Source organism: Pyrus communis, chromosome 1, assembly GCF_041283825.1.
Source record: "Pyrus communis isolate YQ-2024b chromosome 1, ASM4128382v1, whole genome shotgun sequence".
Classification (NCBI taxonomy): Eukaryota; Viridiplantae; Streptophyta; class Magnoliopsida; order Rosales; family Rosaceae; genus Pyrus; species Pyrus communis.
This window is the reverse complement of record NC_142565.1, coordinates 24374733-24391263: the sequence shown is the minus strand read 5'-3', so window position 1 is coordinate 24391263 and position 16531 is coordinate 24374733. Positions and strand designations below refer to the sequence as shown.

Below are 16531 nucleotides of genomic sequence, written 5' to 3'. Positions count from 1 at the left end.
TGTGTACTGTTCATGCAAGTTTAATTTAGTTAGTTTTTGGACTTTTGAAGGTTGTAGTTGTGTTGGTGAGGTCCCAAGGAGCTTGGGAGTGCATCGTTGGACGGTTTTGGACGTTGGAACCAAGAACTGTAAGTTTGGCCGATTTTCCATGTTTTTGAAAAGTCTATTTCAGTTGTTTTTAGGCTCTAAAACTAGTCCAACGTGGTAGATGAGGTTTAGGGCTTCATTTTGGTATAAAATGCGTGAAAAATGGATGAAAAACGAAGGAGAAAAGTGAATTTAAAGTTTTCCCAGTTTTCCGGTGGCCGGAGTCTGGCGAGGGCGATCGGAGAAGAAGCAGGAATATTCCGTTAAGTTTAACGGAATATTCCTAACGGCAGGGGTTAAGTTTAACGAAATATTCCTGACGGCGTCTGTTGACACCGTCAGTGTGCCTGGCACGTGGCCGCGCGTGGGGGCGCGTGGGTCCGTGCCTGTTCTGGCGCGTGGGGGCGCGTGCGGGGTCTAAAAATTATTTTAAAAATATGGTTGTGATCCTGAGGTTGTCTAGAGCACGTTGGTATATTCATTTGTCCATTTTGAGCAATGTATGAGGAGTTATTACGAGAATTGGGTTATGTGCTTTAAAGTTGACGTTTTTATAGTTATTTCGCATATAGGTGACGCGTACCCCGAGGACGAGCGTGGTCACGCGAGGCAGGGGGGCTACGACCCTTCCACGTATCAGTGAGTGGGCTTTTGTTTTCCGTGTATACCTATATACATTTATATTCCCATAAATTGATTTAAAAAGGGTTATGTACATTATGCCATGCACTTTATTATTATCGTTTACGCATCATTGCATGCATTATTAGTGCCCTACACATTCATATGCATATTGGGTGCTGTGGACGCACAGGTAAGTGCCAGGTAAGTGACATTCACGTTTATGTTTTAGTAGTGGTTTGAGATGCCTAGAGAGCTCATAACCTGCACCCCCGGTGTTAGTGCTCCCGCCCAGAGTAGGGCACAGTCTTTCACGTGATGTTCACCTCCCGCACCACACGCTCAGCTTGGATCCAAGTTAGGTGCATAGGCCTGTCGTACAGACCACTATAGGTGGTTCCGACTCGTAGGTGACCCGCGATTATTCGCACAGTCTTCACGTGATCGTAGCACTAGAGCATATATATATGTTACACCCAGGCCTGTCGTACATACCACCTTGAGTGGTTCCGACTCGTGGGCAGGTTCAGTTATAGAGTTGAGATTTGAGCTCTAGATGCAGCCGTACAGGTCACGTTAGGTGACTCCGGCTGCCAGATGTTATGATGTTGATATGATTTATACCTGGGCACTTACATTCATTATGAGACTTTAGCATGGCATATTCTTGAGCACGAATGATATACCCTTGAGCATGTTTGGCATATTTATACATACGTATATATGTTTATTTTCTGGGAAGTATACAGGTTTTACGGTGAGGGGTTAGAATGTATTTTGCTAAATGGTTTTCAAAGAGCTTTGTTTTTGCCCACTCACGCTTTTGTTTTGCGCCCCTCCAGGTTCTAGTTGTTTAGCCGTTGCGGTGGTTTCCCTTGAGAGCTTTCCGGCGTTCTGACAGACACTCCACATTGTAGGGTCGCCTTCGGGCGTACGACTGTTGTCGTTTTTGTTTGGGCTGCTATAGACCTGCTCTGAAATTGTATTTCACTTACTAGCACTTATTTTAGTACTTTGTATGCTAGTTTCTAATTATTCGTACTTTTATATTACTACCCTATTAGCTTCCGCACGTGCACATGGCTACGTCATCTTCGTGTCACGGCCAGCACGCTCCGATCTCGGTCGGGGTGTGTCACTTAGGGGTGGAACTGCTCTTAGCAATCTCATGGTTCTTGGGGGGTCTCGCTAAGACTGTTTAGTGAGCCCGTTAGTCTAGGCGAGTGAGACTTTATCCCATTAAAGTTAGTCCTGGTGAGAAACAAACATTGGGCTACCTTACCCTTTAATCCAGTGTAGCTAAAGAAGCCAAACAAACACACTCATATAGGTTTTAATTGCAAATGTTAACACTAAATTAGCTTGTAGTGCATTGGTAACGAGAGTTTGACACTTCGATGGGGCCATAGGTTCGAATTCCTTGGCGTCAACAACCTTTTGATTTCTTTTTAAACTAAACCTCTTTGTTTTTTTTTTTTTTTTTTTTTTTGTTTGGTTTTTTTTTTTTGGTTTTTTCAAACTAAACCCCTTTGTAATTAGCCTTCTGTATTATCATATAAAACTAATTCTTTTTTGTTCAATTTGTATAAAACAACGTCTATCCAATTTAGAAGAAGATTCAATTATGTTGAAAGGAAAATCTCCTGTTAATAATTTTGAGTAATGAACTTAATTTTTTGTTCAGATCTCCCTTTTTTTTATTTTTTATTAAAGCTCGTAAACAACTTATGTGCTTATGATATAATCAGCTCAATACTAAATTTTCCATAAAAAGTTTAACTCCCCATGACTCTTATTTGATGAATCCATGCCAATAAAAAAAGAATCCTTAATATTTCTCTAACTAATTAGATTGCTATGGTTTAATTTGTTTTATATGTCTTAAAAGGCCCATTCTGAGACTGATGTCTGGCTCTGCCACTGAACAAAAACACTTACACATAAAACATGTTTTTAATAGCAACTGTGTAGTAATTTCGTACCTTAGAAAGAAATACAATATATTCTTAGCCTATAGTAATTGTATTATCCTATCCTTGAAAGTGATTCATCTAAGCAATTTCTGAAACGTATCATTATTATTCCTTTGCTTTGGATCACTTAACTTTAACATGTTTTTCCTTTTCTGGCCATTATATGACATTGACTAGCGGAAACAAGTACGTGGTAGACCACAAACAAACAGAAACAAAAAAAAATCTCTCTCTCTCTCTCTCTCTCTTTCTCTCTGTCTGCTGATGAGTCAATTTCACATTATATAATTTACCCTATTTTTAGTATACTTTGGTTAATATTTTAGAAGAATTTTGATACTTTGAATTGTATTTCTAATATAGGACTTTCGACTTTTTCTGGAGCAAAACATGGTCAAATGGACGAATTTTGGATTAATTCTAGTTGGAAGATGATCGTGAGTCGCTTGGCCTAATCCTATCAAAATATCAGATTTTTCTACCAAGCAATGATTCTCTGACAATAAAATAAAGGAGCAATGCGCACTGCTGGAATAATAACGTTTTGGGCTTGAATTGCATTTTTGGAGCCCAAGATGATCTCGGATGGGTTTGTGTCCTTCTGAAGATATGTTCAGAACGTCCAAGTCCTTAAAACAAGCTATCATAGGCTGGATTTGGAGGAGATTTGAGGCTAAAACGTGGCTGGACAAGTACTTGGCAGATTCTTCTAGTTTAATTAGGGTTTTATTTTCTATTTTATTTTATTATTATTTAGTTTCTTAGTGGGAATAAAATAATTGGTTGTTAGTGTTTGTGCACTGGCCTTAGAGAGGTATATTAAAAAGGCTTTGGTCGGTTCTAGTTTGGGGGAGGCTTTCTTTTATACAACTTTGGAGACAGAGAGTAATTGCAAGGTTTTTTGAAGATTCTCTACTTTAAGGTGTTTTCATTCTTTTTATTCTTAATAATATTTTCTATAATTTCAATTATGAATATGTGTAACTAATTCCTTTTGCTAGGGCAAAGCCTTGAGCCTTAGCATGAATATGTGATTTTTATTTAATTGCTTATGATTGATTGTATGCATACTTTGAATTATTGATCATTGTGATTGAAACTATGTAATTGTCTTAATGCCTGATCATCATTAGGATCTTTAGAAAAGTAATTTGATGCAATTTTGATCGGAAGGTTCCTTGAAATTGACGCTAGCTTCATTTGGTTAATAATTGTAATTTCACTTAAGATGAACATCACGTCTTAAGGGTTGCATGATTTTTAAAAGGGTTTTCATAATGCATAATGAGTCTTTCATGTTCAGATTTGATCCGAACGTCCGGACGGGTTGCATGTTAGATATACATTCTATGTTAGAGGTTCCAAGTAGAATATGACTTAGGAAAATCTAACCTTCAAAGTGGCATATATAGATTATAAGTAATTAGTAAAAATACATAGGATTGCCAGGTGATGGTGGAATCTAGTGCTTTTATAAATTGGTATTTTAAAAACTGTTTCTTTTTCTTTCAATTTTATTATTGCACATTAGTTTCTTTTATTAATTAAAATCGTTTTAATTTCAATAGGCTAATCATCTCAACATTCTGCTTTTTAATAATTAATTGGAAATTGGTTTGCTTCGATTTATTTAATAGTCTTCGTGAAAAACGATCTTGCGAGATCCGTTTATACTATAATAATCTTGTCATTTTGTACAAAATTATGGGAATTTTTAGCCCGTTTGCGTGTTCGGTAAATTCTTTATCATCTGCTCTTCATCTGTCTTGAATCGGTCTGATTGAGTCGTTGACCTTACTGCTTACCTGAGACAACAACTGAAGCAACTAGTTTGTTCTGGGCTGGAATCGCAGGCAGCAGCAAAGGAATCACTCAGTGTAATATTTCATAAGATGATGAATGAAGAAAATGGAAGCAGCAGCAGCAGTCGCAGCAGCTTGGTGAGTGACGATGGTGGCGACATCGAGAATTTGGATTTGTTGGATGGAAGGAGGAGGACGTGCAGCCAACCACTTCTTAGCAAGAGGAAGAACACTACTTCTCAGATTGCCATTGTTGGTTCCAATCTCTGCTCCATCGAAAGCCTTGACTACGAGTAAGCAAACCAAACCAAACCAAACCAAACCCAACCCAACCCAACCCTGCCCTCTTTCCATTTCGATTCCTCGATTTCGATTTCAATGAATGAATGAATTGAACATTTACAATTGCAGGATATTTGAGAATGAAATATTCAAGCAGGACTGGAGGTCAGCTAAGAAGGTGCAAGTATTTCAGTATGTTGTGCTCAAGTGGGCTTTTGCGCTTCTCATCGGGATCGTTACTGGCCTCGTTGGCTTCTTCAATAATATTGCAGTTGAGAATATAGCTGGATTCAAGCTTCTTTTGACCACAGCTCTCATGTCTGACAAAAAGTACGTTCACATTTCACATTTCCCATTTCCCATTTCCCATGTCAATGAATGTCTTCTTATATATTTATTTTACTCAAAAAAACCAACAAAAGTGGCGTATAGAAAAATTACCATTTTAGTTTTTCGCCCCGGGCAGCCAAAAATTCAGGAAGGGCCCTGTTTCTAGTGTTATATGAACATGAAACTGAGATATGGTTTCTGTGCAGATATTACAAGGCTTTTGCGGCATATGCTGCCATCAATGTAGCTCTAGCAGCAGCTGCAGCAGCTCTTTGTGCTTTTATTGCTCCTGCCGCAGCAGGTTCCGGCATTCCTGAGGTTAAAGCTTATCTAAATGGTGTCGATGCACATTCAATACTCGCTCCAAGCACTCTCTTTGTCAAGGTGTAAAATTTTTACGCTCCACTGCAGTGTCTGTGGACCCTTGCTTTGTTTAGAACTTGCGTTTTAAATTGAACCATGGTTTCTTTAGTTTATGCCTATCATTATGGATTTTGCAGATTTTTGGTTCCATTCTTGGTGTGTCTGCCGGATTCGTGGTTGGTAAAGAAGGGCCCATGGTTCATACGGGTGCTTGCATAGCCTCTTTCCTTGGGCAGGGGGGCTCTCGCAAGTATCATTTAACTTGGTCATGGCTAAGATACTTCAAGAATGATTGCGACCGAAGAGACTTGGTCACATGTGGTGCTGCTGCTGGTGTGGCTGCTGCATTTCGTGCCCCAGTTGGTGGTGTTCTGTTTGCTCTTGAGGAGGCAGCTTCGTGGTACATCTTTCTCACTCACTCATTCTCCCTCTCTTATAAGAATAATGAGTTTAGCCATTTGAGCATAAAACAAATTGAGAACAAAAGAAGAAGAGAAAAGATAAGAGAAACTTAAGAAAGAACTGGAACAATGTGAGATACAACAACGACAACAACAACAAAGCCTTTTCCCACTAAGTGGGGTCAGCTATATGAATCTTAGAACGCCATTGCGCTCGGTTCTGTGTCATGTCCTCCATAAGATCCAAGTACTCTAAGTCTTTTCTTAGAGTCTCTTCCAAGATTTTCCTAGGTCTTCCTCTACCCCTTCGGCCCTGGACCTCTGTCCCGTAGTCGCATCTTCTAACCAGAGCGTCGATAGGCCTTCTTTGTACATGTCCAAACCACCGTAACCGATTTTCTCTCATCTTTCCTTCAATTTCGGCTACTCCTACTTTACCTCGGATATCCTCATTCCTAATCTTATCATTTCTTGTGTGCCCACCCATTTTATGTACGTGTTGATGCTTCACCACCCAACATTTCGTGCCATACAGCATCGCCAGCCTTATTGTTGTCCTATAAAATTTTCCCTTGAGCTTCAGTGGCATACGGTGGTCACACAACACGCCGGATGCACTCTTCATCCATCCAGCTTGTATTCTATGGTTGAGGTCTCCATCTAATTCTCCGTTCTTTTGCAAGATAGATCCTAGGTAACGAAAGTGGTCGCTTTTTGGTACTTCTTGATCTCCGATCCTCACCCCTAACTCATTTTGGCCTCCATTTGCACTGAACTTGCACTCCATATACTCTGTCTTTGATCGGCATAGGCGAAGACCTTTAGGTTCCAACACTTCTCTCCAAAGGTTAAGCTTCTCATTTACTCCTTCCTGAGTTTCATCTATCAACACTATATCATCTGCGAAAAGCATATACCAAGGAATATCATCTTGAATATGTCTTGTTAACTCATCCATTACCAATGCAAAAAGGTAAGGTGTTAAGGATGAGCCTTGATGTAACCCTATAGTTATGGGGAAGCTTTCAGTTTGTCCTTCAGGAGTTCTTACAGTAGTCTTTGCTCCATCATACATATCCTTTATAGCTTGGATATATGCTACTCGTACTCCTTTCTTCTCTAAAATACTCCAAAGAATGTCTCTTGGGACCCTATCATACGCTTTTTTCAAATCTATAAAGACCATGTGTAAATCCTTTTTCCTATCTCTATATTTTTCCATCAATCTGCGTAAGAGATAGATTGTCTCCATGGTTGAGCACCCTAGCATGAACCTAAATTGGTTGTCCGAAACCCGTGTCTCTTGCCTCAATCTATGCTCAATGACTCTTTCCCAGAGCTTCATTGTATGACTCATTAGCTTAATACCCCTATAGTTCATACAATTTTATATGTCAAATAGGCACCAAAGTGCTCTTTCGCCACTCATTTGGCATCTTCTTCGTTTTCAAAATCCTATTGAAAAGGTCTGTGAACCATGCTATACCCGTCTCTCCCAAGACTTTCCACAGTTCGATCGGTATATCATTTGGGCCCATTGCTTTTCTATGCTTCATCTTTTTCAAATCTACAACCACTTCTTCCTTCCTGATTCGGCGGTAAAATGAGTAGTTTCTACACTCTTTTGAGTTACTTAACTCCCCAAAAGAAGTACTTCTTTCATGTCCTTCATTGAAAAGATTATGAAAATAACCTCTCCATCTGTCTTTGACCGCGTTCTCTGTAGCAAGAACCTTTCCATCCTCATCCTTGATGCACCTCACTTGGTTTAGGTCCCTTGTCTTCTTTTCCCTTGCTCTAGCTAGTTTATAGATATCCAACTCTCCTTCTTTGGTATCTAGTCGCTTATACATATCGTCATAAGCCGCTAGCTTCGCTTCTCTCATAGCTTTCTTCGCCTCTTGCTTCGCTATTCTATACCTTTCACCATTTTCATTGGTCCTATCCTTGTATAAGGTTTTACAACATTCCTTCTTAGCCTTCACCTTTGTTTGTACCTCCTCATTCCACCACCAAGATTCCTTTTGGTGTGGAGCAAAGCCCTTGGACTCTCCGAATACCTCTTTTGCTACTTTTCGGATACAACTAACCATGGAATCCCACATTTGGCTAACTTCCCCCTCTCTATTCCACACGCATTGGGTGATTACTTTGTCTTTGAAAATTGCTTGTTTTTCTCCTTTTAGATTCCACCATCTAGTCCTTGGGCACTTCCAAGTCTTGTTCTTTTTTTCTCTCTTTTGATATGTACATTCATCACCAACAAGCGATGTTGATTAGCCAAGCTCTCTCCTGGTATAACTTTGCAATCCTTACAAGTTATACGATCCCCTTTCCTCATTAGAAGAAAATCTATTTGTGTTTTTGACGACCCACTCTTGTAGGTGATCACATGTTCTTATCTCTTCCTAAAGAAGGTGTTGGCTAAGAAGAGATCATATGCCATTGCAAAATCCAAGATGGCTTCCCCATCCACGTTTCTCCCCCCAAAACCATGGCCACCATGAAAACCTCCATAGTTGCCTGTCTCCTTGCCCACGTGTCCATTTAAATCTCCTCCTATAAATACCTTCTCCATCTGAGCAATTCCTTGCACCAAGTCTCCAAGATCTTCCCAAAATTTCTCCTTCAAACTCGTATCCAACCCTACTTGAGGTGCCTACGCATTAATCACATTGAGGAGTTCTTGTTGTATTACAATCTTGATTACCATAATTCTATCTCCTACCCTCTTGACATCTACAACATCTTGTGTCAAGGTCTTGTCCACGATGATGCCAACACCGTTTCTCATTCTATTTGTGCCCGAATACCAAAGTTTAAAACCTGAGTTTTCTAGATCCTTTGCCTTAAGACCAACCCACTTAGTTTATTGTAGGCACATAATACTTATCCTTCTCCTCACCATAACTTCCATTACTTCCATAGATTTTCCCATTAAGATTCCTATATTCCACGTTCCTAAGGGCATTCTACTCTCTTGAACTCTACCCTTCTGTCCTAGCTTCTTCACCCTCCCCCGTCTAATAGGATCAAAGTACTTCTTTTGTATGTCATGTGTAAAGTTGATAGGAGCATATGCTCCCAAACAACTTTGAGTGGAGTTGTTCAAAAAGAAGTTTCTATGACCCCCTTGCTCATTTAACACTACATTCGGGTGCCGATGGAGATACAGTGACCCTTGCTCACTTATCAATGTGCTCGGGCCACACAGTGCGCCACTTACGGGTGACGCCCTAGCTTTAGCGCGATTTCATTCTGGATTCATTTTCATAAGGATTCGACGTAACCTAGGAGTGCCGGCTGTCTACTACCTGACGCCCTCCCCCTCCTCCTTTATCCGGGCTTGAGACTGGCAATGTAAGATAAACTTACACAGGCAGAGTTTAAACAATAGTTATGGTAAAATTATATTTATATGTACAATCAAGTAAGGAAACAATAGTAAACAAATATCTTGTTTCCATCCTTTTTTTTTCCCACGTCGAATGACTTTAGTTTGTTCTGATGGCATTTGCTTTCTTGTTCCTTTTATATGATAGTATATTTACGACATAAGTGGTTGAAGTATTATGCTATAAATTATGAGAATAGTCTTAAAAAATGAACTTGCATTTTCTTTTTTGTGTCACTGTGAAAACAGAAAAAATGCAACTCTTGTAACGTGTAACATAATAGGTCCTGAGAATATTTGTTATCTTTACCGGGAAAACTTCAGGTGGCGGAGTGCTCTTCTTTGGAGGACATTTTTCACAACAGCAGTTGTTGCAATAGTTTTGAGAGGCTTTATACAATATTGTACTACAGGAAATTGTGGGTTATTTGGGGAAGGAGGTCTGATCATGTATGATGTCAGTGCAGCCGGTGCAACGTATAGTGGCCCCGATATACTAGCAGTGTTATTCCTAGGAACTGTTGGAGGTATTCTTGGAAGCATATATAACTATCTCGTGGACAAGGTCATACGAACTTATAGCATCATTCACGAGTATGTTCTCTTACCCAATCGTGACTACTAAGATTTGTGACTTTACCTATAAAATAACCACCTCTAAATTTGTTGGTGACATGATTACAATTCTGATTCGATTCTTGTTCTTACTTTGGATTTGTTGCCTTTAATCAGGTTTTCTTGTTTCTCTCCTAATTTATCCGGTTTTCCTTTTGTTGCAGAAAGGGTGCTGCTCCCAAAATCTTACTTGTTATCACCATTGCCCTCTTGACATCATGTCTTTCTTATGGCTTGCCATGGTTTGCAGAGTGCCAACTATGCCCTACTGACGAGAGTGTGAGTTGTCCTACTGTTGGCAAATCTGGTAACTATAAAAGTTTCAATTGCCCCTCGGGCTATTATAATGACCTCGCCTCCCTCTTTCTAAACACTAACGATGATGCCATTCGTAATCTATTCAGCACCAGTACAAAAAAAGAATTTCACATTTCCTCACTTCTCATCTTCTTTGCCGCCATTTACTGCCTCGGAATTATGACTTATGGCATTGCAATTCCTTCTGGGCTCTTTATCCCTGTCATATTAGCTGGAGCTTGCTATGGACGTCTTGTTGGGAGGTTGTTTGAATCAATCTCTACTCTAGACACAGGTCTATTTGCTCTACTAGGAGCTGCCTCCTTCCTGGGTGGCACTATGAGAATGACAGTCTCGCTCTGCATTATACTGCTTGAACTCACGAATGACTTACTGTTGCTTCCCCTTGTGATGTTGGTTCTCCTTATTTCAAAAACTGTGGCTGATAACTTCAACAAGGGAATTTACGACCAGATAGTCAAAATAAAAGGACTGCCTTATTTGGAGGCTCATGCAGAACCTTACATGAGGCAATTGGTCACAGCTGATGTTGCTACTGGACCATTGGTTACTTTTTCTGGGATTGAGAAGGTAGGGCGTATATTGGATGCTTTGAGGACTACGGGGCACAATGGATTTCCTGTGATTGATGAACCGCCTTTTTCAGATGCTCCAGAATTGTGCGGTCTTGTTTTAAGGTCTCATTTGCTTATTTTGCTTAAGGGTAAGGTTTTTTCAAGGGAGAGGGTTGTTTGTGGAGAAGAGATCCTACGGAGATTTGCCGCATTTGATTTCGCAAAGGCAGGGTCAGGAAAGGGAATCAAAGTGGAGGATCTTGATATTGAAGAAGAGGAGATCGATATGTATGTTGATCTCCATCCTATTACAAATGCGTCTCCATACACAGTTGTTGAGACAATGTCACTTGCCAAAGCTGCTATTCTCTTTCGGAAACTCGGTCTCAGACATCTATGTTTGGTACCAAAGAGCCAAGGGGTAAGTTGTTCTCCTCCTTTGCCATGGTCTCTTTTTCTCTGCTCTCTTGTTGAAGTTAAACTAGCGACTGTTACTGCACGTTTGGACGAGGGACATAAATTTCCATGGAACTTAGAATAAATGTGTTAAGATTGTGATTGATTTGTAGTGTTTTCGAAGTGCTTGTGTGGTTCATTGGTAGTGTTCTTGTAGTGTATTTTTAACAATTGTGTCTGAAATTCTCTGATACTCTGAAAGTTCCTTGTCCAAATGCAAACTGAAGTGGAGTAACAGCTCCAAATATTCATAAGAATTCCTGAAACGCTTCTCTAAACAACTTTGTCATGTTTTTCTTTGCGCATGGGGATGACAGAGACCTCCAATCGTCGGAATTCTAACGCGACATGACTTCATGCCGGAGCACATTTTGGGACTTTACCCGCATATAAAGGCTCATAAGTCATAAGTAGACCAGACCGACTGGCGGAATCAAAATTCAGATGCGATATGTGTTTATGTTCGTCTGTGTTAACGGCTTGATTAAGTCGTTGGTCGTCGTCGGAAGCAAGATTTTTAATCAAGACTTGGTAGCATGTTAAATGGAGGCAGGCAGGTTTTTGTTTCATCTGGAGAGGTTATTGTTTTCATGAATCATGAAGATCTGTATCCATCCAATATCATCCGGGAAGATCTAAAAGCAAACTCTATGATATATCATCATTGTACATTATTTACATTAAATAAAGAGTAAATCATTCGTTTTAATCATTCATATATTTTTCTTGTTACAGAATCATTCATGTCTTTGATAATGTAAAACTTCTGATACACTTCAATGTGACGACACTTCGTGCTCAAAATTTCTCTATCTTCAAGCTTAACAAGTGTCAGTTGTGAATCATGTTATAGATTCAGTTTTTCTATCTCTAGTTTAGTGCATAGCATAGGTACGTGCAGTTAAACGACTGGTGAAGGTCGTTTGAGACTTAAAGCTACAGGTTTCCAGAGTTTCGTCGAGCAGTCATAATGCATCCTTCTTTCCTTCAATTCCAATCACAACTATAAAGATCAATAACCCGAAAGACGCACACATATATATTGGAGATTTTTCAAAGTGCACAGGAAAATAAGTGCTCTAATTAAGAAGTGAAAGCAATCTGTAGTAACTACAAAATTTGTAGATGACTGACAGTCATGTACAGACCCACAATCAACGGAGAGGACTTGGACAGAAGAAGAAGAAACAACGCTCTGCCAAGTCCTATTCTCCGTGACAAGTTTAAAAGGATGGTTTATAAAAATGCCACAAAACTGAATTCAGCTAGAGCTTTCTAGCGGGGAAACGAGAAAGTACTGCCCCAAGTGCTTCATAATGGTCTCCAATTCAGCAAAAATAATCACTCTTATGGCAGCATGACAGCATTGTGACTTCCATACCTTCACTTTGGCAAGGAACTCTTAGCCAGTGCATGAAAACAGGGAGTGCAAAAAGGAAAGCCAAGACATTCATTTTCTTTTCAACTTGTCTGTCCAAGAGGCTTCTTTAGCATTAGCAGCATATATTTGAAGCTTCCGAAGGATCTTCCTCTCACTGATACGAAGCACCAAAGAATGGTACAACTTTTTCTCACTTATGCAACTACACCTGCCCAATGCTCTGATATCGTCTTCTAATGAATTTGCACCATACAGGCTGTCCCGCATATCTGCAAGGGACGAAAGAGCATTACAAAGAGATTTTGTCAGCAACAGTTCCTCGGTCAACATTTCAGCTTTGTGGCGCAATTGTTGGCTTTTGTCTGGAAAAATGATGTCGACAGGCATAGGTTCATCGGAGCTTCCTCCAGCAGTTGCAATAGCAAGATCCAATTTATAGTATTCTTCGTCGGGTAAGAGCATTATGTACAATAAAACCAACATGTCAAATTGGGGTTGTCCATGAAATGAAATCTCAAAATATTCATAGTCGTGGGTGACACATCCAGAGTAATGAAATCGTTTCCAGAGGGATACCCTTGCTCTACGATGCTGGCCAGAGAAGGAGGAACCCCAGCGGAGGATGAGTTCCAAGTCGATATTGACAATGTCATATGGATTATCAGGCTCTGTAAAACCGTATCTGTGAAGCAGTGCTGCGTTACCCAATGGCCCGTATGTATTAAAGACCTGAGAAGAAAAGAAAAGAAAAAGGAAAGCAAAGCACTGAAAATAACATAATGAGTTGAGTAGTTAGGAAACATGAAAGCAGAAACTTAGAATTGAAGAAAGAGAGGAAACAATGAAAGTGAGAGAGAGGAAACCTCAGCTCCAAGTTTGACATCTTTCACCATAGTCATTTCCAAATCATCATCGTCCTCGTCCTCGTCCTCCTCGCAGGAAGCATCAGAAGGAGCAGAAGCAGATTCTGTGGTTTGCTGGGGGGTGTCAGAGTCAGATTGACCACTCTGAGGAGAGGTCATCAAGTGGACATCCTCAGCTGCGGTTTTGTGATTAAACCTGAATGGAATGGAATGGAAAGGAATGGAATTCAATTGTACTGAATTGAGAATTGAATCGAATCGAAATGTATGAAATTACAGTTCACATACAGGTCAGCCAAAGGAACCATTCCGATTCCATGGTAACCATCAATCTGAAACGACCGAGAAGAAATGAATGTCCTTGCTACTAAGTAGTCCTGGAATTGGAGTGAATTGGAGGAATTGGAATTAAGAAGCATGAGCAGCAAGGGCTCAACGCTCTCCTTCCACTGCTTCCTCATATCAGACCTCTCCGCCTTGACCGTCGCCGCCTCCAGCTCCGTCCCTTGCAGCAGACGCTCCACCTCTTGGGCACTCCAAACCAACGGCAACGCCGCCGCCTCTTCTTCGCTCAACAGCTCCAGGTACGGGGCCCATCGGGAGCGCTCCCCAAGGCTCCTCTCGTACATCAGAGCCACCGCCAGCCCGACCAACTCCTCCTCATTTTCCAAAGCCTCGGCAGCCTCAGGTTCGGCAGCAGCGGCGGCGGTTCTGATGGTGAGGCACGCCAGCTTTGGAATTCTGGCCACCACGTCCTCTTCCTTGAGGTCGGCGACGGCTCTGACACTGATTCCCATTCCTCCGGCGGTAGCTCCGTCGTCCCGCAGTTCGAGGGCGTCGCTACATTCAATCCCTTCCTGTTTCATCCATCGCTTGAACGCCCTCACCCGCCTGCTGCCGCTGCTGCTGCTTTGGCGGCTTCTGCTCCCCATTACCATAGTCTAGACTCAGTTGAGGAGGATTTTCACATTGTAGAATTGTGGTATTTTGATTTATTTACGGATTTGCCACTTAGAAAAAAAAAGGGCGGTTCGTATGCGAGGGTAGGGTTTAGGAGATACGGTTAACAGCCACCCTTCCTTGTCAAGAGGCGTCTTTAAAAATTGGTGTCTCCAACCATTATGTTCTTCGCCTCCCGTTTCATTCCCATAGTCTTTGACGTCCCCTTCGTGTACCGGCCCTTCCTCTTCGTTCCCACATGCTCACTCTCAAGTGTGTAAATAACAACCTCATCATCTGGACTTTGGACTTCTTCGTACTCCTCCAATACACGTTCTCCAATCAATCCAACCATCTCCTCACTTCCAACTGCAAGACTATCCCACTCAAGAGTCCCAAGAAGCTCGTTCAAACCCTCTTTGTTGACACCTCCCATAACCTTCTTCCCTCTTGATCCCTCCCATAACCTCCTTCCTTCTTGATCTCTCGGCTTTCTCCCTTTTGCCTTCATCAACTCCATTTTGACGAAAATTTATGTCTTCTCCATTGACGAAAATGCACCTGCAAAATAGTAACACCCAAGATTAAGGTCAAAAGTCTCACGTGCCCATGATGAATGGGGTGGGGACTTTGGTTGAAGAATCTCCAATGCCAAAGTTAGAATTCTGAAAAGAATGTGTTTAGAAGTTTGTGGGTAGCAAATGACTTAGCTTTTTAGTTGTAATTAGGGCTATTTATAGGGGAATGGTCGGCCCTATTTGGAGAATAGTGGCCAGCCATATATGGTGTAATTGGGGGAATAATTGCAAGATATTATGTGAAATAATATCTTGCAATTAACATGGTAATTAATCCTAAATTAAATAGGAAATTTGGGAGTTACCTTTTGAATAAGGATTTGATGAGGAGTGATGAGAAGGATTTGAATAAATACCATTTTGATCACCTCTTACTCTTCCTTGATTGAGCTATTATTGTCTATTGCATGTGCGTGGGAATCCTGGTGTGCCTCGAGGATAATTTTGTCCTTTTAACCCAAAAGTCCACATGTCACCTCCATAATTTTATTGATTATTTTTTGCTCCACAAATGGCCCCACACCTGTTGAGCTGCTCGTAGGAAAGGGTAGCAGGTGTAGAGATCTTCCCTTGCTTTAGGAAACATAAGATTGTTTCCTATTTTGATGTAGAATCCCAGTTTAATTGGAAATTAGATCCTTCTAGGAAAATGAAATAAATTACTTCCAAAGTCTATTTAAGTCTACCTTAAGTAGATGATTAAATCAACTTCAGAGAGCAATTTATTGTACCCTACAAGAGAGAGAATAACAACAACAACAACAAAGTCTTTTCCCACTAAGTGGGGTCGGCTATATGAATCCTAGAACGCCATTGCGCTCAGTTTTGTGTCATGTCTTCCGTTAGATCCAAGTACTCTAAGCTTTTCTTAGAGGTCTCTTCCAAAGTTTTCCTAAGTCCTCCTCTACCTCTTTGACCCTGGACCTCTATCCTGTAGTCCCATCTTCTAACCGGAGCGTCAGTAGGCCTTCTTTATACATGTCCAAATCACCGTAACCGATTTTCTCTCATCTTTCCTTCAATTTCGGCTACTCCTACTTTACCTCGGATATCCTCATTCCTAATCTTATCATTTCTTGTGTGCCCACACATGCAACGAAGCATTTTCATCTCCGCTACACCCATTTTATGTACGTGTTGATGCTTCACCACCCAACATTCCGTGCCATACAGCACCACCGACCTTATTGTCGTCCTATAAAATTTTCCCTTGAGCTTCAGTGGCATACGACGATCCCACAACATGCTGGATGCACTCTTCCAATTCATCCATCCAGCTTGTATTCTATGGTTGAGGTCTCCATCTAATTCTCTGTTCTTTTACAAGATAGATCCTAGGTAGCGAAAGCGGTCGCTCTTTGGTACTTCCTGATCTCTGATCCTCACCTCTAACTCATTTTGGCCTCCATTTGCACTGAACTTGCACTCCATATATTTTGTCTTTGATCAGCTTAGGCGAAGACCTTTAGTTTCCAACACTTCTCTCCAAAGGTTAAGCTTTGCATTTACCCCTTCCTGAGTTTCATCTATCAACACTATATCGTCTGCAAAAAGAATATCATCTTGAATATGCT

At 40.8% G+C, this 16531-nt stretch overlaps 2 protein-coding genes across 3 annotated transcripts; one reads left to right on the top strand and one right to left on the bottom strand.

Moving 5' to 3' along the window:
- The first annotated feature begins 4309 nt into the window (after positions 1 to 4309).
- On the top strand, positions 4310 to 12000 carry LOC148699417 (chloride channel protein CLC-c-like). Its single transcript, XM_088700012.1, has 7 exons — positions 4310 to 4776; positions 4895 to 5095; positions 5302 to 5479; positions 5596 to 5858; positions 9578 to 9847; positions 10033 to 11161; positions 11514 to 12000. The coding sequence occupies exons 1-7, from the start codon at positions 4574 to 4576 to the stop codon at positions 11604 to 11606; spliced, it is 2337 nt and encodes a 778-aa protein (XP_088556138.1). The 5' UTR covers positions 4310 to 4573; the 3' UTR covers positions 11607 to 12000.
- A 255-nt stretch (positions 12001 to 12255) lies between these two features.
- On the bottom strand, positions 12256 to 14577 carry LOC148699416 (SET domain-containing protein). Of its 2 annotated transcripts, none has more exons than XM_088700019.1 (3): positions 13729 to 14577; positions 13441 to 13636; positions 12256 to 13342 (listed from the first exon to the last, which is right to left on the bottom strand). In XM_088700019.1, the coding sequence occupies exons 1-3, from the start codon at positions 14376 to 14378 to the stop codon at positions 12647 to 12649; spliced, it is 1542 nt and encodes a 513-aa protein (XP_088556145.1). In that variant the 5' UTR covers positions 14379 to 14577; the 3' UTR covers positions 12256 to 12646. The 2 variants fall into 2 exon arrangements, with proteins under 2 accessions (XP_088556145.1, XP_088556147.1); XM_088700021.1 differs by having other exon boundaries at positions 12256 to 13306; positions 13729 to 14535.
- Between the last annotated feature and the right edge of the window lie 1954 nt (positions 14578 to 16531).

What these genes read in the sequence shown, in the direction of transcription:
- LOC148699417 (XM_088700012.1), top strand. Translation starts at nt 4,574, where the DNA reads ATGATGAATGAAGAAAATGGAAGCAGCAGCAGCAGTCGCAGCAGCTTG. An exon ending in ATCGAAAGCCTTGACTACGA is followed by an intron (nt 4,777 to 4,894) that starts GTAAGCAAACCA and finishes TTACAATTGCAG; the next exon opens with GATATTTGAGAATGAAATAT. An exon ending in ACTTATAGCATCATTCACGA is followed by an intron (nt 9,848 to 10,032) that starts GTATGTTCTCTT and finishes CTTTTGTTGCAG; the next exon opens with AAAGGGTGCTGCTCCCAAAA.
- LOC148699416 (XM_088700019.1), bottom strand. Translation starts at nt 14,378, where the DNA reads ATGGTAATGGGGAGCAGAAGCCGCCAAAGCAGCAGCAGCGGCAGCAGG. An exon ending in ATGGTTCCTTTGGCTGACCT is followed by an intron (nt 13,637 to 13,728) that starts GTATGTGAACTG and finishes CATTCCATTCAG; the next exon opens with GTTTAATCACAAAACCGCAG. An exon ending in ATGTCAAACTTGGAGCTGAG is followed by an intron (nt 13,343 to 13,440) that starts GTTTCCTCTCTC and finishes TGTTATTTTCAG; the next exon opens with TGCTTTGCTTTCCTTTTTCT.